General features: G+C 39.4%; 1 protein-coding gene across 1 annotated transcript; it reads left to right on the forward strand.

The window, feature by feature from the left end:
• The first annotated feature begins 7386 nt into the window (after positions 1 to 7386).
• LOC23687388 (adenylosuccinate lyase) lies at positions 7387 to 22898 on the forward strand. The gene is made up of 3 exons (XM_021838489.1): positions 7387 to 7616; positions 7763 to 7993; positions 21135 to 22898. Exons 2-3 carry the CDS (start codon positions 7847 to 7849, stop codon positions 22437 to 22439), a joined length of 1452 nt encoding a protein of 483 aa, XP_021694181.1. The 5' UTR covers positions 7387 to 7616; positions 7763 to 7846; the 3' UTR covers positions 22440 to 22898.
• The last annotated feature ends 7 nt before the right edge of the window (positions 22899 to 22905 follow it).

Here is a 22905-nt window from a genome sequence, read left to right on the forward strand (position 1 = left end):
AGGATGGAAATCTTTCACGTCGGCCCTATGCACCAGAATGGGTGCCCAGGACCCATAAGTAAGTAAGCAAGTTACATTATGTACCAAAAATGCACTGAAATGTGTCCTCTATGCTCGGACAGTATGATTTTCACCATCAAAATTTACACCATACCCATAGAAAGGCCAAGGGGTGGTTCGTATGTCAGCACATGCCTTATGGGTTCAATCTTTGTATGATGTATAGCGTATGAAGCATATTGGCGAGCTCATAAGTCAGTTCTATAAGCTTCTTCCTGTTCAGCACCATAGATCGATTCGCCATATCAGTCGTATGTTGCATTAGCGATTGCTCGTGTTTAGGTGAAAATTCATTAAAATGTCTTCGGGAATCCAACGCGTTGGGAGCTCTTGACAATTCTTTGCCAGCTCGAAGGATTTTTATTCGGTCTTGAAGTATTCTCTTAGATGCAGTCAACTCTTTCGTACTCGACCACCGTATCTCATTATCTAGTTAGAGCACCATAGTAAAATTTGGTGTTCATGGATACCTTGATGGTTTCTTGAATCGCATTTGTGCTGCTTTAGTGTTCTGTAACTCGATTTCTCCCTAACTCGATGATCCCTTCATTTTCGAGTTATGGAGAGATGACTGTGCATCATATTTTGTAGCTGCTTTTCTTGCGCTAATTTGCTTTAAAAACATCATGTTTACGGCACTCTAATGTCCGAAAATGTTGTTGTTTATGATGTATTTTTGATGCTGTTCGTTTTTTGTATCCTACATTTATGAAAAAAAAGCGAATTATGAATTAGATCCCAGTTATTAGGTTTACATTTTCACTATCCGGTCATAGGATAAGAGGTTTTCGACAGTAGAAGCATTAACCTAAGAATGCTAATGTCGCTGCTGTTCGTGTTACCAACATCTAGTTTGCCACGAACTGATAGCGTGAGTACCGGGCCTCGAAGTGTCAGATTAATTTTAAAAACCAAAACAACGTCATGGTATTGAACAAACTATGAAAAAAGATAATATTGTATAAATTTTACTACATCAACACCCCGCCTTTTGACGTAATTTGTTGAAGCTCCCTTCTAACATTAGAGAATGTCCATAAATTGAGCTAAATTTTACCATTTTCAATCCCTCTCCACCTCGGCCACATTTTTTGTATGGAAAGTGGGAAAATTTTGAATGAATCGTTGAGTTTCCCTGAACCCCACCTCTCGCTAAAAACGTTACGTAATTCATGGGTGGCACTTTACATGTTATATAAAGCACGGACGGATTGTTTGAAAGCAAGCGCCATAAATGCTTCGTTTTCTATTTTCGATTCAACATTTTGTTCATCAAATAATAAGGAACATTGTGTGCCTAACTTGACGCACAAGATTTTCATACAAAAATATGTCAACATTTAAAAATAGAAAAAAATCGAAGCCTATTCTTAAATGAAAGAATATTATGGACTGTTATTTAAATAAGTTTTATTTTTTGCCAATCATCAATCAAAAACAACTCCAGTCGTCTCGAATGCTTCGTCATATAATAAAGCCAAGATTCTTGACTTAAGTAGGCCTATGTTTTCTTAATCTACCATTTTCGTATGGACCTATGCACGCGTTCACTTTTTGACGTTCTAGCGGTGCCGTGTTGTTTATGTGACCATGGAAACCAGTGAATTCGGCACGCTCAATCGTCAAATTACTGAACTCGTGCATCGGTCCATATGGAAAAGTGATTGTAATTTTATGAAAGTATGGTAAATGGCAACAAGAAAACGCATTCTTGGATTGTTAGACTGTCAAACTGCAACAACTTGAAATGTTTCGTGCGCAGTTAACACATTTCTGTGAAAGATTTAAAATACTCAGTTCAGCACGATATACGCAAAAATTTACGCCGTTAAGTGAATCTTCTTACTATTTTTAAAGTATCGTAATAATGCGATTGAAATATTGATTTGCGCTAAAATGGGATACTATTGATATTACTGATTATTGTTCAACTTGCTACGAATTTAGCGTTATTGACCATTTTTGGATCTTACCTTCGATTTGCACTTTCGACACAAATTTTAGGATAACAGATCTATAGCTTTTCCGACATATATTCTGCAGTAAATCTCAAATCAACTCCATCTACATTTTCGTCCAGAAAAATGGTAGGTATCATTTTCAAGATTCAACTACTACTGATTAAACAATGATCGTTTAGCTGCACAAACAAGAATTACGGATACGAGTAACTGACACTGAAGAAGACTGCAAGTGGTAGTCGAAATACGCGTATCTGTCAAAGATAAGTATTTAGGAGCGGAATTAAAAGGTACACGGTACTCCATCTACTTTTAAGTTTCTCTATTGAGATTCTGCTCAGAGGATTCGAACATTAATAAGAGAAGAATTACTTGGCAAAACTCGAAAAAAAAACACCTATTTGAAATGTTTCATACCTAATGAAAAGTTACCGCATATCAGTCCCACTGCAGCTCTACGCACTGTGTAACACAAAAATGGACAATGGTTTGGTCACCTCCTTTGGTAGAATATCCGATTTAAAATATCACTCCAGTAGCAACGTGTGTAGGCTATCAGTAGAGCTACATTTCGATTCCATTTATCAAATTTTCATATCGCATTATTTAATAGCTTCTATTTTTCTTCATTTGTTTCGACATTCAACATGATTAGGGTGCCGGTGCCATTAGTCGACTACCTAAGCTATAAAAAATCATAACAAAATAACGAAAAGCTCTAATAGAGATCTTTTGGCGTCAACAGAAAGATTTCATCCTCTAATATATGGGAAAAATATAAAAAGAATGATAAAAAGATTTTTTTTTACATAAAATCGCTTGAGCCACTATCGGTACACGTGTTCCAGTAATTGCGCTAGTGCTCCAGTAATAGACGTTCGGGAATGATACAAGGAATTTTAAACAAAATGGTATTTTTTTTTGCATAGGTTTAACATTTTTCCCTCGGAACAGCAACTATTATCTTTTGAATAAAGCATAAAGATAATCTCTGGGACTTTTCTTCATTTTTATACATCCATTTTAAAAACTGTTTCCATCCGTTGATCCACTACTGGAACACGACGGAAACTATTGGTGCAAGGGAGCAAATTTTTTGCATAAACTTAATTATTTATATTAGTTTTTGATAAAATAAAAAGCTGAAATTTGGTAAATCGACTAAACTAGAGGCGATCTATCCACCAAAAATAGCACATGCCGTTTTTATCGAAAAATGTACGTTTTTTTCTATAGTCCAATCTATTGGTACATTACAACCATTGGTGCCGGCACCCTATAGGGTACCGGTGCCATTAGTGGACTACCTAAGCTATAAAAAATCATAACAAAATAACGAAAAGCCTTAACAGAGATCTTTTGGCGTTAACAGAAAGATTTCAACCTCTACTATATAGGAAAAATATAAGAAGAGTGATAAAACTATTTTTTGACATAAAATCGCTTGAGCCACTATTGATACGCGTGTTCCAGTAGTTGCGCTACTGCTCCAGTAGTAGACGTTCGGGAATGATACAAGGAATTTTAAACAAAATGGTGAATTTTTACATAGGTTTAACATTTTTCCCTCGGAACAGCAATCAATATCTTTCGAATGAAGCATAAAGATCATCTCTAGGGCTTTTCTTCATTTTTATACATCCATTTTAAAAACTGCTTCCATCCGTTGATCCACTACTGGAGCACGACGGCAACTACTGGTGCAAGGGAGCAAATTTTTTTGCAAAAACTTAATTATTTATATGACTTTTTGATAAAATATAAAGCTAAAATTCGGCATATCGACTAAACTAGAGACGATCTACCAAAAAATAGTACACGTCGTTTTTATCGAAAAATGTTCGTTTTATTCCATAGTCCAATCTACTGGTACATTACAACCATTGGTATCGGCACCCTACCATAGAAAAAAAATTCAAGAAAATATCTCGATTTTTTTTTCTATGGTGTAATCATGTTGAATGTCGAAACAAATGAAGAAAAATAGAAGCTATCGAATAATGCGATATGACAGAAAATTTGATAAATGGAATCGAAATGTAGCTTTCCTGACAACCTACACACGTTACTACGGGAGTGATTTTAATTTAATGTTTGATCAACTGTTGAAGGGTTGTTCTACAAACAATCGACTATTGGCAAGACTATGTAAAGATACAATTTAAATAAACTGTTTTATACATTCCAGATATGTTATCTGAACCCGATCTTGAATTTAAATTAAAGGATGAACTTTCACTTCCAGAGAAACAAACGGCCTACATTTGGGTATTTAATGAGATTTATTCTGTAATTTTCGAAATTTATTGCTAAATTTATCGTCTGATCAACCATTGGTAAAAATTTTGAGACTTGATACGGATTCAATGAATCAACATTTAGTGAGTAGCATATATTTTTATTTCTGGAAATCTGTCTTAATAATTGATCAACCTTTCCCCGCGGAATTATAAACTTGATTTCAAAAAATATTATCGTTATTATCAAAACATTTTTTCAAAATTTTGTGCACATTATTCGATAAACAGCTCGATAAATTTAAGGATTGAATTCTGTAAATTACATAATAAACCACATTAAACTCCTAAACGTAGACAGTTTTCTTTGAAATTGGTTCACGGAATACTTTTTTCTTTGTAAATACATTTTAGCTTCAAAACATTTTTGAAACTAGGTTCAGGAAACAAATCTGGATTGTATGAGACAGTATATTTGAATGTTGTCTTTATATGACATTGGTAATAGTCTAACATTTGCCAAAAAAAACTGTGCTTCATGATATAATTATCTTCAATGTTAGGAGACGAACCAGCCTATGGCTGAAAATTTCGCCAATAAAGATAATAATCTACAGTGTGAAACTAAATTTAGAAAAAAAAAACCAAGAGCAGCTATAAGACAATGCGACATCACAAAAATGTGATAATTGAAATAGAATTACAGCTTTTTTCACAGAACATACATCTGGATACGGGAATGACCAGCTTCTTCCCACTGATCCACCGCACTCCGAATTAATCTCTAATATATTTTCAAAATTTTCGAATAAATTTTTGGAGGAGTTCTGGAAGCAGAGAAGAACTGCTACGGTAATCGCAAAGTTAATCACTGCAACAAGTTTCGAAGAAAATTCAGTGGAAAATTAAGATAAAGTAGATGCTGTTTTACCCGAAGACACACTCTTTGTTAAATTCCCGAAAAAACTCTTAAAAGCTGAAAAATATACAAAAAAAAATCCTGAAACGCTCGAGAAAAAATCAGCCATGGACTATCGTAAAATAATCCCTAAGAGAATTTTTGTATGTGGTTTCTGACCTAGTTCGAGAAGATTTCTATGAGCAATTCCTGAAAGAACGTCTTATTTGGAAGGATTTGGATTGCTTTTTAAGCAAATTCTTCTGGAAAGAAAATTTCTGGAAGAGGTAAGGGGCCGTCCATAAATGACGTAGCATTTTTTCGCTGATTTTTACACCCCCCTCCCCCCCTCGTAGCATTTCGTCACAAATGCTGGTACTCCCCCCTGGAAAATACGTAGCATATCGTGCAACCCAATCCCCCCCCCCCCTATATTTTTTTTTTATTTGTTTTCCTTAGCGACTGGGTTAAAACAAAAATTGGAATTGAGAAGTTCAATACTAAGTTTGATATTAATTACTGACTGAAATGAAAGGATAATCTATTCTAACAGTTTGATATACAGAAATTTGGAAAAGTTTTAAATAAACATTTTCCTTGGTTTTGGTGTCCAGTTTCTTATAGACTAAATTATATTACTATTGCTGTTCTTACCATAAAAAACAAGTTTAATGTAAAAAATATGAAAAAAATTGATTGGATTGATGAAGCTCGTTACTGTCGAGTTAGGGTCCAATATATTTTATAATATATTGAACAAAAATTTCGTTATATTGGAGGATTGTTTTTTTTTTTAATTATTCGTTGTTAGGAAATAAATTTCAATGGAGATGATCAAGAAAATATATTAATTTAAAATTAATAATCGTTAATATTATCCAATTTCAAATCATTTTAGCAAACAGTGGCCAGATACATAAAAGATTACAGTTGAAATATTTGGAATGTTTAGAAAATTTTAGCGATTATTATACAAATACAATAATCTCTATTAATATTTCAGTTGATTTTCATTATCGGTTCCACACTGAAATAATCTTACACAACCTATAATGAAACCGTTAAATAATAAAAATTCTTCAAATTACCGAGTTATTAACAAAATTTAATGATAGGGCCATTTTGTTAACACTCGAATCTATTATCCTTATCAATATTCAGGCTATTCCATCAAGAGCATTGATTTATCAAAACAAATGATGAGTTGATTGGGTGGAGATCTCCTGCAACATTGAAGGCATAATTCACGGAATAAATATCTTGTACTCCAAGTAAAAAATGTACCCCAAGTTGTTAGAGCATTGATTTTTAATCATTTCATTAAACTTGTTTTGTTTATTTATAAATTTATTAATTTGGACACGAATATAATATAATATTCACATAATTATTTAAAGCTTCAAAACATCTGTTTGATTGCATTTATCAAGATAATCTAAAGTTTCATAGATACTTTTTCAATCTTGTCACATGAATGTTTTGAATAACCCAAGTTTATAAGTAAAAAAAAAGAAGTTTCATAAAAAATAATTGTATGCAATTTTTTTTTCAGCGCCTTTCTTTTTACGGACTTGATTCAAAATGCTACGTCCACTAGCTAGGACCCCTCCCTCCCCCTCGTCACACTTCGTCACAAATTCGTAAATACCCCCCTCCCCCCTAAAAAGCTACGTCATTTATGGACGACCCCTAACTCCCTTGTGATTTTTTTTTTTGAGAAAAAAGTGTTTTTATCTAGGTGAAGTGCATGCAAGAATTTCTAGAATTCTCAAATGAATGCAGGGGGAAATTTCTGAAAGACTGGCTCATGACTCTGTGTATGAATTCAAAGACCTTCCTAAAAAAATCATCTGGAGTAATTCTTGGAATGGTTGGTATAATCGTAGAAAAACTAATATATTTGAAAATCTGAAAATAACAAGTTTGGACAAAACATGAGTATTTTCAACACCCCTATATATTGCACAGTACCTTGCACGCGATATGAAGTCGACTCAATCGAACTTGCTTGGCAGTTGAATGTCGATATAGCTTGCATGTATTTTTACGTCGAAAGATTTAAAACCATCACATTGAACTGGTGCTTATCGTATGACTATACCACTTCAACTCGCACGTGGTTGTTGGTCGTTCCATAAATGAGGCCACGGATTATGCAATTGATATAGAAATACGTGTTGAGATTACCATTGAATTTCCAGTTTGTATACGATTTTAAACAGTTTAGGTGTATTAGGATAATTGTTTCGTAATCACCAAACCATCCTTCTTCAAGGTTTTGTTATTAGTTTTGTTAGCCGGTTCTTTTAGAGTGTCAATCTCCATTACCTAGTTGAGACGAGTTCTATTAAATTTTACTTTCCTTGCAAAAATATGTTTGTTACAGTTTCAAGTTTGTGTTAACGAGTAGTAAAATAATACCAAGCCTTCCTGTCGTCATCGGATTCTTATCTTCGAAGGGTGAGCGATTTTTCTATTTGATTTCAAGGCTTCCATTTCATGCCCAGCAACGTATCGCCATAACACTCTCATCCTCATCGATGTTATGAGTTTCGGTAGTAAACAAGCAACAGGGATTGATTAATCAGGCGGTCATTTCTTTTCAGTCACCAACGCGTTCGCTCGGACAGAGCACTGAAAATCAAACCCCGTGTGAGTGTTAAGTTATCATTTGAGAAACGGAAGCAAAAATGACCGAATTCAATCCGGAATTCCGTGGGTACCGTTCGCCGCTGAGCACTCGCTATGCCAGCAAGGAGATGCAGTATCTGTTCAGCGAGCAGAATAAATTCTCCACCTGGCGCAAGCTATGGATCATCCTGGCCAAGGCACAAAAGGTAAAGATTGTAGATTAAATGTGTTCTGATAGCATTTTAAAATAACTGCCTACTATTAATTTCAACAGTAGTTTACGGAACAAGTTGCAGAATGATGATTTTTACAGCACGAGTCGTAAATGTATCCTACAAGGCTTGCCGAGTAGGATAATTACGACGAGTGCTGTAAAAATCGAGTTCTGCAACGAGTTACGTACATTTTTTGCGATTTCGTAGAGACCACTTGAGGGTATCAGAAATTATAGCGGAATGCATTCACCATTATTTAATAATTTCCGAAAAATGTTGTTATGATTCATTACGCAACTCAAACCAGTTTCGTAATGAGAAAGCGTTGCGTAATGAATCATTACATCACTGGTTTCAATTGCGTAATGACTATTCCCACACTGCATACTTCAGTGCAGGAAAGTAGGCCGTTTCATGACAGATTGGCGTGTTGAAAAACAGTCTATTAAGATGAGAAATGGCAAAATATAATGTACGCAACTTTGTAATTGTAATTGCTCAATCCACACCCTGGCAGACAATTATCCGCCAATCTAGACACGGGCTGGGTGAGGACCTACCAAGCCTCCCCCGTTAACATGTCCTATACCGTTTAGCACACCGGGATCTTCCACAAGCAGGCGCCGGAATTAAAGCGGTCCCACAAGCTTCAGATACATTAAATAGATATAGTCCCTCTGGCACTAAACTGAATGGCGCCCTCCGCTTCACCACTAGTACTGCCTCCCCACACGCCAAGCACAATATCGAAAGTAGCGCGTTGTATAGCAAATACAGTACACCACCGACACTATGCCAAATGTACAGGAAAGACAGCACCAGTAAGAAAGCGGAAGGCGCGCCACTCGGTTCAGTGCCAGAGGGACTATAAGTATAACGAAGAAGAAATGAAAAGATAGTAGAGTTGGTTCGGTTGTTTGATTGCTGAAACGAAAAAAACAGAAACAAAGTGTTAACATTAAAACGGGGTTTTATAATTGATAAATGTATCGATAGTTTCTCATCTGTTACGTTTCCTTATCGTAGCGCTGTCGATTTTTTCCATCTCCAGGGTGTTCGTCTCCGCTCGAGCAATGAGGACCATGATGAAATGAGAATATAAGAATATGAGCATTAGTGTTGATCTACTAATAGATTAATTTAAACTGCTTTCCATGTGCTTTCAAGTCTCTAAGTAACTTGTAAACGCCTACTCAATTATGTTTTGTTGGCCTACACGTTTTATTTAGACACAATTTTTATTTAGAAAACTATTTGGATCCGAGATTTTAGGTGCAGATTGAGCATGTTTGATAAAACAAGCATCCTGTTTTCAGTTAAAGAATGTTTAAGAAGTTGATGATTCTGTTATTTATACCAGCTATATACAAGAATTCACTATTAGTGTAATATATGGATATTGAATAAGTTTCAACGCGCGATTATAATACTTCAGTTTTCGTGCTGTTGTATTGGTGTATGTAGTGGGAAACCAATCAGTTTGATGTAAAACTAATAAAACCAATCAGTTTGACGGTAAAAATAGCACGACGAAAGGAAAGTTGATAATGTATCATCATTATGATTTCAGTCCTAATTTCATGATCCGTTTAATAAATTCCGCGTATGATTCGGCAATTTTAACAATTTATACATGTGTATTCGAATACGAGCATTTATTACCTTGCAACACATTCCTAAGTGATCAGATATTTATCATTTTCTACAGCCTAATTTAATAATACCTACATTGGGTTGTAATAAAAAATTTGATCTTGGGATGTTGATTTGCCTCCTATCCTATGCTTACTATCCCTTATGGCAGTGTTGTTGATTCTATTGCCTATCGCTCATCAGTTTCGCGCCACCCGGCAGGGACTTGGTCCTATGTACCCAATACTCTGCTGTGTCTTAACATCACGCAATACATTCTGTAGATGTGTGATACAGTTTGCGGAATATTATGATTTATCACTTCGTTCAGATGGAAAATTCTGTTATGGTACCATATTCACATATCAGATAACTCCCACCTGGAACGATGTAATACATCGGAGACATGTAAATTCAGATGTATGTATACGATCTATGCCTAGTTCTGCTCTGATCGACAGGCAATCAGTGTACCGTGAACGTACCATATTTGACGCGGGTCCAAACTTGACGCATTTTCTAATTAATTTTATTATAAATTAAATCTAGTTAAGAACAGCATTCGAAAATTTATTCCTTAATCTAATTTACATGTTATTGAAAGATTTCAATGAAAAAAAGTTTATTTTTGATTAATAATAGGGGAACTTACGTATTCTCGGCAGCTTAAGCAGTTGAACTTTTAGGAAGGCAATTATACAAAACAACAAAGCACAACAATTAACAGGAGACACCTGAACTACACTTGAGCACACTTAATTTATTAATTATTATGCACAAAACACTATTTTGTTCTCTAAATCGTCTAATTTTCCTCACCAAAGTCACGAGGCACTTGTTCTTTTATCGGCAATGCAATTACTATTGTCGGCAACAAAATTGTTCTCTTGGGCAATCCAAAAATGTACAAAAACTAGGTTATGTATTGGTAACTTTTCGTATTTGTTGACAATGCCTGAAATTGAACGTCACTCATTATGTTCTACTCGTTGAAAGGGCCAAAGCAGAAAAACACAGACTACACTGAGAACAGCATTGCAGTTATAAATAGAATAGCTGAGAGTCATATTGAATACACAACGCCACTAAATTTGTGCAGACTTAGGCGCCGTCCAGGCTCAAACGTTGCGGCTCAAACTCAAAATTTACTTTTTCGTTGCGGAGGGGGGAATGGTCGAACACGATTCTCTTGATTTGTTCTTATTGCCTATCAATTCTACATGCGGCGATCTGGACTATAGAAATTCATACATTTTGCCTTAAGAAAGATGGAACGATTGCAATACGAAAGCTTTATTTATTGTTTTTGCATCACCCCACATCAAGGCGTCGATAGACGGAATCAATGACAAAAGGTCGAAAGGACAGAAGGTCGAAATACAAAAGGTCGAAATGACAAAAGGTCGAAGAACAAAAAAGGGGAGACAAAAGCTCGAAAATCTTTTTTCAAAGAAGGAAAAAATTCCCACCAAGCATATCATTTTCGACCTTTAGTCCTTTTGTCCTTTTGTCCATAAACCCGATAGACGAGGGGAGTGCGCACAAGCCTATCGATCACAAGGTTCTTGGTTCGATTCCAGGTAACAGGCTTCAAATTCATCCCTCTCATTTACCATTATCACGTCTATCTTTTGATACTATCAAATGATACTATCACTATGGGTAGTGATAGGGAACTATCACTTCTTGAAAAATGATGAATAGAAGATAGACTATATTATCTCTATCAATTGATAGACGGATGGAGATAATATCAGCATTTTTTATCACTGTTGGATCAAGCATATCTTCATCATCTATTTTTGGGGGAAAAATATACTATTTGCAAAATTCTATAGCTATCCCTATCTTTCCTATCATTGATACAAATACTGAAACCAAAATCTTGCGCATTATGGGAAAAAGCCAATAAAAATAAATCAAGGTATGTTCTCATGGATATTTTCGGGACGGGCACGACGAGAGAATGACGGCAATCGATGTCCGATGCCATTTTGAAATCCAAGATGGCGAACTCCAGTTAAGGAAAATCGTTAAAAACCCATGCAATATGGGTATTTTCGGAACGGGCACGATGAGGGGATGACGGAAATCAATGTCCGACGCTATTTTGAAATCCAAGATGGCGGCCTCCGGTTTGGTAAACTTATTGAAAACCCATGCAATATGGGTATTTTCGAAACGGGCGCGACGAGGGGATGACGGAAATCGATGTGCGACACCATTTTGAAATCTAAGATGGCGGCCTCCGGTTTGGTAAATTCATTGAAAACCCATGCAATATGGGTATTTCCTGTACGGGCACGATGAGGGGCTGACGAAAATTGATGTCCGACGCCATTTTGAAATCCAAGATGGCGGCCTCCGGTTAAGGAAAATCGCTGAAAACCTATGCAATATGGGTATTTTCGGTACGGGCCTGGCATCCTCCAGTTTAGTAAAATCATTGAAACCCATTCAATATGGGTATTTTTGGAACGGGCACGATGAGGGGATAACGGAAATCATGAATCATTCATAAATCATATTTTTGTTCATGTTATATTGAGTTACGTTATGAAGAGGTTACGTTATATCGAGGTATGGTTTTACTAATCCGGAGGCCGTTATCTTGGATTTCAAAATGCCGTCGAACATCGATTTTCGCCATCCCCTCGTCGCGCCCGTTCCGAAAATGCTCATATTGCATGGGTTTTCAACAATTTTACTAATCCGGGGGCCGCCATATTGGATTTCAAAATGGCGTCGGATATCGATTTTAGTCATATCCTCATCGTGCCCGTTCCAAAAATACCCATATTGCATGGGTTTCAAACAATTCTTACACTCCTGAAGCCGCCACATTGGATTGCTAAATATGGAATTTAGTTAATTTTCTATACCCATTGTCCAACAATTTTTATTCTATTATTATCATTTGATAAAGATAGAACCTCTATCATTGTTATTTGAGAGATGTTGTACTGATAGTATCATCATAAGAATTTTTTGGGATATCATCACTCTATCCTCTATCTCTGATAGCAACCATTCTCTCAGTGATACTATCAGGATGGACAAGAAGTGATAGTATCATCTGGCTGAACTGGTAGTATCAGTTGTCTATCAGATAGATGATAGTATCATCGTTTATCTGATAATTTTGATGCCTGCCTGAGGCATCCGTGAAATATATTTTTGCAATGAGAATATATATATATATTTTTAGCCGAACGCATCAAGTCAAATTGCGAAATTTGTTCAAAAATAAATGAGGACTTACGCATTTTTGGCCAAATCTCACCCCCAACGACGGTACTTGCACATTTGTTTTCAATGTTCCACGATTTTTTTTTCTGGTTTATGAATATTGTTCGATCCATTCGGATCAAAATCCAAACTTTGCCAGTAAAATTGATTTGCGTTCCTATTATTCTCAGTGTATGAGAAAATCAGAATAGGCCCTTTGCAAATCAATTTACTTACTGACTTGACACAAAAACATTATCCTCTGATTGCCTGTAGAACAACAGGAGTGTTGCCAAAATAGTTTAACTATTAAAAGACGTATATTTTATATGTTTCTCAGTATATTGAAGATTATGCCCTACAATCTACTAATGAGAAAGTATTAAAAGGCTCAATTGTTACCAATGCATGCTTTGTTGGCTAATTCTAATAAATTAATTAGTTGTGTTCTATTTCTTCGGTGAATTTAAATCGTGAATAATAAATACACCGCAATTGAATATGGTTTTCTGGCAACCTAGTCCAGTAATAAAAATTGATTGCCGAGGAAATCAAAGTGCATTAATTTCAATTTGTGATTTAAAGCATAAAAATTAAGTATTTTCGAGTGCTTTACATACAAATCAAAAGTTCAATAGTGCATAAGTGATCGGTGCGTAGCTTGTGTGAAAAAATTGGCATTGGAGCTGAGAATTGGACCTTTCAAAGTGGTGAGTTTTTGTAAGCTGTTCTTGCGTTGTTTTATTCGGCAGCTCACGAATGACTATAATTTCGTAAGCATTTATCTGATTTAATGATAAAACCCATGTTATATAATATTTTTGTGAAAGATGTGATTTACATGGAAGGTTATAGTTCAAGGAATATGTTGAGTACATTGAAGTTAACTCTTTTTCCATAAATAAATTTAAACAAGGACGATAAGTTAGTGCTGCCGAAAATATCCTCAGGCTGCCGAAGCCATCATTTACCCTAGGCAAAAAATAAAAATTATTTAAAAATGCATCCGACAAGTGCGTCATTTTTTTCATTCCTTAGTAAATGTGCTTAATATTGTTAATCAATTTTCATGAAAATATTGTGCTGTTTTACAGCAATATCATCAACAATGGTCAATAATATTCTATTATTCATGAATTGACGTCGAAATTTGTCTATTTTGAAGGATTAAGACATATTTTTGCATGAAAATCTTGTGCGTCAAGTTAGGCACACAATGTTCCTAATTATTTGCTATTTTGTTCAGCATGTTTTGTCGAATCGAAAATAGGAAAAGAAATATTTATGGTGCTTGCAATCAAAAAATCCGTCCGCAGAACAACCCAATGCTTTATGTAATCACATGTAAAGGGTCATCCAAAGATTACGACACGTTTTTAGGAAAAAAAGGGAGGTTCAGAGAAACGCAACGATTCATACAAAATATTCGCACTTTTCATAAAATAAGTGTGGCCAAGGTTGAGAGGGGTTGAAAATTGTACAATTTATCGCGGTTTATGAACGTATCCTAATGTTTCAAGGAAGCTTCAATAAATGCGTCAGGAGGTGAGGTGTAGGTTCAATGGTTGGTTTCGTATAATTTGTACAATAGGGGGTGTCCGTGAGATACGTGTCACAAAAACCTACAATTTTCTACAAAAACCCCGCCCTACGTTACACTTTTTATATTGAGCCTTCAAAAAACTTGTATGATTCGTCACATCTTGCAGAACACCTCCTTCCCCCTAATAACATGACGTATTTAATGTATGACCCCATATATGGATCTCGATCTATTTCGAGGCCCATACTGCCGTTGGTTCAACGCATATTTGTCCCGCGGTCCATAAGGGTGACATAGAACATGGGACTAGTAGGCGTAGTTCACGTGTTATAAGTAACGAAGATTCTTAAACGGCCATTTTCGGAACCGGTTGTTTTCGTTCTAGTTTTTGACCAATTTGTCCTTATTTTAGCAACTACCTTCCCCGTACCAGCGCAACGTACCAGCGGGGCCCAGATAGCCGTAGCGGTAAACGCGCAGCTATTCAGCAAGACCAAACTGAGGGTCGTGGGTTTGAATCCCACCAGTCGAGGATCTTTTCGGGTTGGAAATTTTCTCGACTTCCCAGGGCATAGAGTATCTTCGTACCTGCCACACGATATACGCATGCAGAAATGGTCATAGGCATAGTAAGTTCTCAGTTAGTTAATAACTGTGGAAGTGCTCATAAGAACACTAAGCTGAGAAGCAAGCTCTGTCCCAGTGAGGACGTAACGCCAGAAAGAAGAAGAAGCGCAACGTAGTTTTTAAACTTTTCCCTTGTTTGATATCACGACGAAAATAATTTAAACTAAACAATAATGCTTAACTATGGATTGAACTCAATCGCCGGTTTTATTTTCTACACTAACTAAACGCATTGCAAAAGTACTACCAGATGACGTCATTCAAAACTTTTTCCAAAGGTTCTAACTTTTATGTCCACTCTAAAGCGCTTTTTTCAATTAATTAAACTATTGAATACTGAAACTCTTGTATATTTTGAACTTAAGCAATTATTTGTAAGTGCGTCAAATAAGGAACATAGTGCGTCAAATTAGGCACATTGAAGAATTGATGCGTCAATTAAGGAACCTAATGTGTTCCACAAAAAGTCAATAAAACATGAAGAAAAAAACTTTTGATATTTTTTTACTGATTTTTCCCTAATTCTATAATAGTTGAGCTAGCATAAGTTCGAATTTCAACAAAATCGGACAGATTTAGACGATTTGACAAGTGTTTGAATTTAGAATTTTCTTAATTGCGTCAAATATGGTACGTCCACGGTTTTTCAACTAGCTTGAAGCGATGAACGTTTCAAGACAAGCTCTCCACTATATCTGCTAGCAATCACCGGTCGTCGATAGACATTTCGGTTCTTTTCTGCTAAAGAAAGATCCGATTGTATGCCAAAGACTATGGCTCATGCTTTTCAATACAGCTGGAAAAACAAGAACTACACCCAGCACCAAATAGTACGTAACTATGAGGCGGACCGGAAGGTTTGATGAGCAATCCCTACCGGCAAAATATAATGTACGCAACTCGTTACAAAACTCAATTTTTACAGCACTCGTCGTAATTATCCAACTCGACAAGTCTCCTTAGACAAATATACAACTCGTGTTGTAAAAATAATCCTTCTGCAACTTGTTGCGTATAACTAGTACAGCATTCTTATGAATTCCAAATTAGGATTGTATAATGAGTCTTCAACGAGATTTTTGTGGATCCTTAGATACAATTCTCACAGAATAAAGATGTTCACTTATGTAATTCTGGGCTATATTCTCGCAAATCGTAGCCAAGATATTTACAACAATCTGGATATGATTCTTACATAAATCTTAACACGATTTTCTAATAGTACTTAAAGGATTTCGTTCTTTATGGATTAGTAACAGTATTCTGAGTAAAATTCTTACAAAATTCTGAACATCATTGTCGGGCCTTCCTTAGTCTAATGGTAACCTCTGCGACTAGAAATCAAAGCCATGCTAAAGGTGTTTAAGTTTGATACCCAGTCGATCCAGGATCTTTTCGTAATGGAAATTTCCTTGACTTCCATGGCCATAGAGGATCATCGAATCTGCCACAAGATATACGAATGCAAAAAATAGCAACTTTGGCAAAGAAAGCTCTCAGTTAATAACTGTTGCGGTGCTCATAGAACACTAGCTTAGCTTAGCTTAGCTTAGCTTAGACTGACTACACATATCAATGGTTGCTATTCCGTGATTGACCGAAGTCAGTGAAAATGCACAAAGAATCAACTAGAAGTTCAGCTGGGATTGGCCATAATCTTCTTCAGTGTGCATAATTCAGTGCCTCTATTTACACAAGGTCAACAACGGCGCCGGCCACGTCCTTGCAGTCAGGTGGGATTGAGGGAAGGAATGTTAGTGTGTAACCTTTGCTATTTGGAGACCGTGTTTGCCTCTGCATCTCCACAAAGGTTACTGGGAGGGATGTTTGTTAATGGGGAGGATCGTTGGGTCAAAGGATTCACTTTGATAAGCGATTAGACCATAATAAACAATGATTTGTGAGATATATACATGCTTATACGTAAATATAATTGTTCATATAATTTCTATGTAGAGGAAAATTATGCCGACACTTGAGGTGACGAACCATTCAAAGTTTGTTGAACAAATACCTAAATGTAACATTCCTACAGCTGTCAGTACGAAAGCATGTGTTATTATATTTTACTCATTTGAAACGAAACAAAAGACTCAATTGGTTGGGACATCATAGAACACTCTTATTCTTATGCCGACACTTACAGTGGCGTACCATCCAAAGTTTGTTGAATAAAGTGAACCTTTCGCAAGTCTACACTTGTAGTGTCGAACCATTCAAAGTTTTTTTTGATTACAAAAAAAAAGGTATATAAGGGGTGTTCTGAAAAAAAAAAATGTTAAACATAAATAAATCATGAATGAGTTTGTGTCGACACTCACAGTGACGAACCATCCATAGTTTGTTGAAACATCATATTTACATCCCACCATTGTAACGATTAAATGTGCAGTCATACATATTTTATAGATTAGAAATAGTAGCATGAAACGAGCTCACCAATTGATCCGTTATCCTTGACTGAGCAGCCACAATCCACTTTCAGCTTCACTCGTTTGCTCGGCTAGCACTAAGAAAAAAAAAATAAAAAAATAGGCGCGCGACCCGAAAAAAAAAACACGGACGACAGCTCGGGCTTTCTTGACGCACTGCCCAGGAGCAAGCGTCAAGGTCGTCGAAAGATCAACATGAACGAACCGATCGCGGCACTTTTTAACTTACTCCAACCGAACTCCCCGATCACGCCACTTTTTCACTTACGAGATCGACGCGCGACATGTTTGATCCTGCCCTCGTCGCTCGCTCCGGCAAAAGCAAGCGTCAAGGTCGAAAGATCAAACAGAACTAACCGATCGCGGCACTTTTTCACTTACTCCAACCGAACTCCCCGATCACGCCACTTTTTCACTTACTAGAACGACGCGCGACATGTTTGACCCTGCCCTCGTCGCTCGCTCCGGCAAAAGCAAGCGTCAAGGTCGAAAGATCAAACAGAACTAACCGATCGCGGCACTTTTTCACTTACTCCAACCGAACTCCCCGATCACGCCACTTTTTCACTTACGAGATCGACGCGCGACATGTTTGATCCTGCCCTCGTCGCTCGCTCCGGCAAAAGCAAGCGTCAAGGTCGAAAGATCAAACAGAACTAACCGATCGCGGCACTTTTTCACTTACTCCAACCGAACTCCCCGATCACGCCACTTTTTCACTTACTAGAACGACGCGCGACATGTTTGATCCTGCCCTCGTCGCTCGCTCCGGCAAAAGCAAGCGTCAAGGTCGAAAGATCAAACAGAACTAACCGATCGCGGCACTTTTTCACTTACTCCAACCGAACTCCCCGATCACGCCACTTTTTCACTTACTAGAACGACGCGCGACATGTTTGATCCTGCCCTCGTCGCTCGCTCCGGCAAAAGCAAGCGTCAAGGTCGAAAGATCAAACAGAACTAACCGATCGCGGCACTTTTTCACTTACTCCAACCGAACTCCCCGATCACGCCACTTTTTCACTTACGAGATCGACGCGCGACATGTTTGATCCTGCCCTCGTCGCTCGCTCCGGCAAAAGCAAGCGTCAAGGTCGAAAGATCAAACAGAACTAACCGATCGCGGCACTTTTTCACTTACTCCAACCGAACTCCCCGATCACGCCACTTTTTCACTTACTAGAACGACGCGCGACATGTTTGATCCTGCCCTCGTCGCTCGCTCCGGCAAAAGCAAGCGTCAAGGTCGAAAGATCAAACAGAACTAACCGATCGCGGCACTTTTTCACTTACTCCAACCGAACTCCCCGATCACGCCACTTTTTCACTTACGAGATCGACGCGCGACATGTTTGATCCTGCCCTCGTCGCTCGCTCCGGCAAAAGCAAGCGTCAAGGTCGAAAGATCAAACAGAACTAACCGATCGCGGCACTTTTTCACTTACTCCAACCGAACTCCCCGATCACGCCACTTTTTCACTTACGAGATCGACGCGCGACATGTTTGATCCTGCCCTCGTCGCTCGCTCCGGCAAAAGCAAGCGTCAAGGTCGAAAGATCAAACAGAACTAACCGATCGCGGCACTTTTTCACTTACTCCAACCGAACTCCCCGATCACGCCACTTTTTCACTTACTAGAACGACGCGCGACATGTTTGATCCTGCCCTCGTCGCTCGCTCCGGCAAAAGCAAGCGTCAAGGTCGAAAGATCAAACAGAACTAACCGATCGCGGCACTTTTTCACTTACTCCAACCGAACTCCCCGATCACGCCACTTTTTCACTTACTAGAACGACGCGCGACATGTTTGATCCTGCCCTCGTCGCTCGCTCCGGCAAAAGCAAGCGTCAAGGTCGAAAGATCAAACAGAACTAACCGATCGCGGCACTTTTTCACTTACTCCAACCGAACTCCCCGATCACGCCACTTTTTCACTTACGAGATCGACGCGCGACATGTTTGATCCTGCCCTCGTCGCTCGCTCCGGCAAAAGCAAGCGTCAAGGTCGAAAGATCAAACAGAACTAACCGATCGCGGCACTTTTTCACTTACTCCAACCGAACTCCCCGATCACGCCACTTTTTCACTTACTAGAACGACGCGCGACATGTTTGATCCTGCCCTCGTCGCTCGCTCCGGCAAAAGCAAGCGTCAAGGTCGAAAGATCAAACAGAACTAACCGATCGCGGCACTTTTTCACTTACTCCAACCGAACTCCCCGATCACGCCACTTTTTCACTTACGAGATCGACGCGCGACATGTTTGATCCTGCCCTCGTCGCTCGCTCCGGCAAAAGCAAGCGTCAAGGTCGAAAGATCAAACAGAACTAACCGATCGCGGCACTTTTTCACTTACTCCAACCGAACTCCCCGATCACGCCACTTTTTCACTTACTAGAACGACGCGCGACATGTTTGATCCTGCCCTCGTCGCTCGCTCCGGCAAAAGCAAGCGTCAAGGTCGAAAGATCAAACAGAACTAACCGATCGCGGCACTTTTTCACTTACTCCAACCGAACTCCCCGATCACGCCACTTTTTCACTTACGAGATCGACGCGCGACATGTTTGATCCTGCCCTCGTCGCTCGCTCCGGCAAAAGCAAGCGTCAAGGTCGAAAGATCAAACAGAACTAACCGATCGCGGCACTTTTTCACTTACTCCAACCGAACTCCCCGATCACGCCACTTTTTCACTTACTAGAACGACGCGCGACATGTTTGATCCTGCCCTCGTCGCTCGCTCCGGCAAAAGCAAGCGTCAAGGTCGAAAGATCAAACAGAACTAACCGATCGCGGCACTTTTTCACTTACTCCAACCGAACTCCCCGATCACGCCACTTTTTCACTTACGAGATCGACGCGCGACATGTTTGATCCTGCCCTCGTCGCTCGCTCCGGCAAAAGCAAGCGTCAAGGTCGAAAGATCAAACAGAACTAACCGATCGCGGCACTTTTTCACTTACTCCAACCGAACTCCCCGATCACGCCACTTTTTCACTTACGAGATCGACGCGCGACATGTTTGATCCTGCCCTCGTCGCTCGCTCCGGCAAAAGCAAGCGTCAAGGTCGAAAGATCAAACAGAACTAACCGATCGCGGCACTTTTTCACTTACTCCAACCGAACTCCCCGATCACGCCACTTTTTCACTTACTAGAACGACGCGCGACATGTTTGATCCTGCCCTCGTCGCTCGCTCCGGCAAAAGCAAGCGTCAAGGTCGAAAGATCAAACAGAACTAACCGATCGCGGCACTTTTTCACTTACTCCAACCGAACTCCCCGATCACGACACTTTTTCACTTACGAGATCGACGCGCGACATGTTTGATCCTGCCCTCGTCGCTCGCTCCGGCAAAAGCAAGCGTCAAGGTCGAAAGATCAAACAGAACTAACCGATCGCGGCACTTTTTCACTTACTCCAACCGAACTCCCCGATCACGCCACTTTTTCACTTACTAGAACGACGCGCGACATGTTTGATCCTGCCCTCGTCGCTCGCTCCGGCAAAAGCAAGCGTCAAGGTCGAAAGATCAAACAGAACTCTGTTGCGGTGCTCATAGAACACTAAGCTAAAAAGTGGTATCTGTCCAACGTAATGCCAATAACAAGTTAAATCCATCTCAAATTGATTTACAAATTACAATGGCAATCTTATTCCTTTTCCAGGAACTTGGTTTGGAAATCAGCGATGCCCAGATCGCCGAGATGGAAGCTCACATCGAGGACATCGATTTCCCGGCGGCCGCCGAAGAGGAAAAGCTTACGCGACACGACGTGATGGCCCACGTCCATGTGTTCGCCAAGCAGTGCCCACTGGCGGCTCCAATCATCCATCTGGGCGCCACTTCGTGCTACGTTGGCGACAATACCGATCTGCTGGTGCTTAAAGGTGGCCTGGATTCCCTTCTACCCAAACTGGTGGGAGTCATCAAGCGGTTGTCGGAGTTTGCCGTCGAATACCGGGATCTGCCAACGCTGGGATTCACCCATTTGCAGCCGGCACAGCTGACCACCGTTGGCAAACGGTGCACCCTGTGGGTTCAAGACCTTCTGATGGACGAACGTGCCCTTAGAAACTGCCGAGACAACTTGCGCTTCCGAGGCGTTAAAGGAACCACCGGGACGCAAGCATCTTTCTTGCAGCTGTTTGCCGGCGATGGAGATAAAGTCAGACAGCTGGACCAGAAGGTTACTAACCTTGCTGGGTTCGAGAAATACTATGCCGTAACTGGGCAAACCTATACCCGAAAAGTTGATCTGGAGATTGTCTCCGCATTGTCCAGTTTGGGAGCCACGGTTCACAAAATGTGCTCGGACTTACGTCTCCTGGCTTCCCGTAAGGAAGTCGAAGAACCTTTTGAAAAAACTCAAATCGGAAGCTCCGCGATGGCCTACAAGCGCAATCCGATGCGTTCGGAACGATGCTGCGCTTTGGCGAGACATCTGATCACTCTTCACGCCAGTGCCGCCAACACTTTGGCAGTCCAGTGGCTGGAGCGGACATTGGACGATTCGGCGAATCGTCGCCTAACCCTTTCGGAAGCGTTCCTATCGGCGGACGCTTGTCTTCTCACGCTGCTCAACATCTCCCAAGGATTGGTGGTCTATCCGAAGGTAATCGAGCGCAACATCGCTCAGGAGCTTCCGTTCATGTCCACCGAAAACGTGATCATGGCCATGGTGAAGGCCGGTGGTGATCGCCAGATTTGCCACGAGAAGATCCGTGTGCTGTCGCACGAAGCCGGAGCCCAGGTCAAGCAGCACGGCAAGGACAATGATTTGGTGGAGCGCATCCGGGCCGATGCCTATTTTGCGCCGATTTTGGGCGATTTGGACAACATTCTGGACCCGAAGACGTTCACCGGTCGCGCGGCGGATCAAGTGTTGGAGTTTGTCCGGGAGGAGGTCGATCCGGTGGTTGCCAGATACGGCAGCAACGTCGAGACCAAGTCAATTGGGTTGGCGATTTGAGTTATCGCATGTAAAAAAATTGGTTTGTGAATAATGAATAAAATTGCCGATGGAAAGTTCGAATTGTTTTAGCGATTGCAAACAACAGGAGATCTTATAGTTGATCTTACATATTATATCTTACAGGCTATTTGGGCTAGCTATGCATGTTTTTTTTTAAATAAATTGCATCTCGTCCCCTTAATGCTACAACTAGATAACTCAAAAATCAAAATTTTGAGATGTGCAACTTTGAAAATATTACTATTTTACAAGGTGATCATTAATCGCAGAGAATATGAATGGAAAATAAACTTCAACTTATGTATTTTTAACCACACGCGAGTGAACTGCGGATATAATGCAGATCTAATTGAGAATATTTTTTTGCCATATTGAAGTCAAAATTTTCAAATTTCGAGTTATCTAGTTGTAGCATCAAGGGGACGATCTGTACCTATGTGTATAGCAGTTAGTGGACATCGTT

This window comes from Aedes aegypti, chromosome 1, assembly GCF_002204515.2.
Source record: "Aedes aegypti strain LVP_AGWG chromosome 1, AaegL5.0 Primary Assembly, whole genome shotgun sequence".
Classification (NCBI taxonomy): Eukaryota; Metazoa; Arthropoda; class Insecta; order Diptera; family Culicidae; genus Aedes; species Aedes aegypti.

Bases quoted from the DNA above. Each gene is read 5' to 3' on its own strand.
- LOC23687388 (XM_021838489.1), top strand. From the start codon at position 7,847: ATGACCGAATTCAATCCGGAATTCCGTGGGTACCGTTCGCCGCTGAGC. The intron at 7,994-21,134 runs GTAAAGATTGTA...TTCCTTTTCCAG, and splicing joins TCCTGGCCAAGGCACAAAAG to GAACTTGGTTTGGAAATCAG.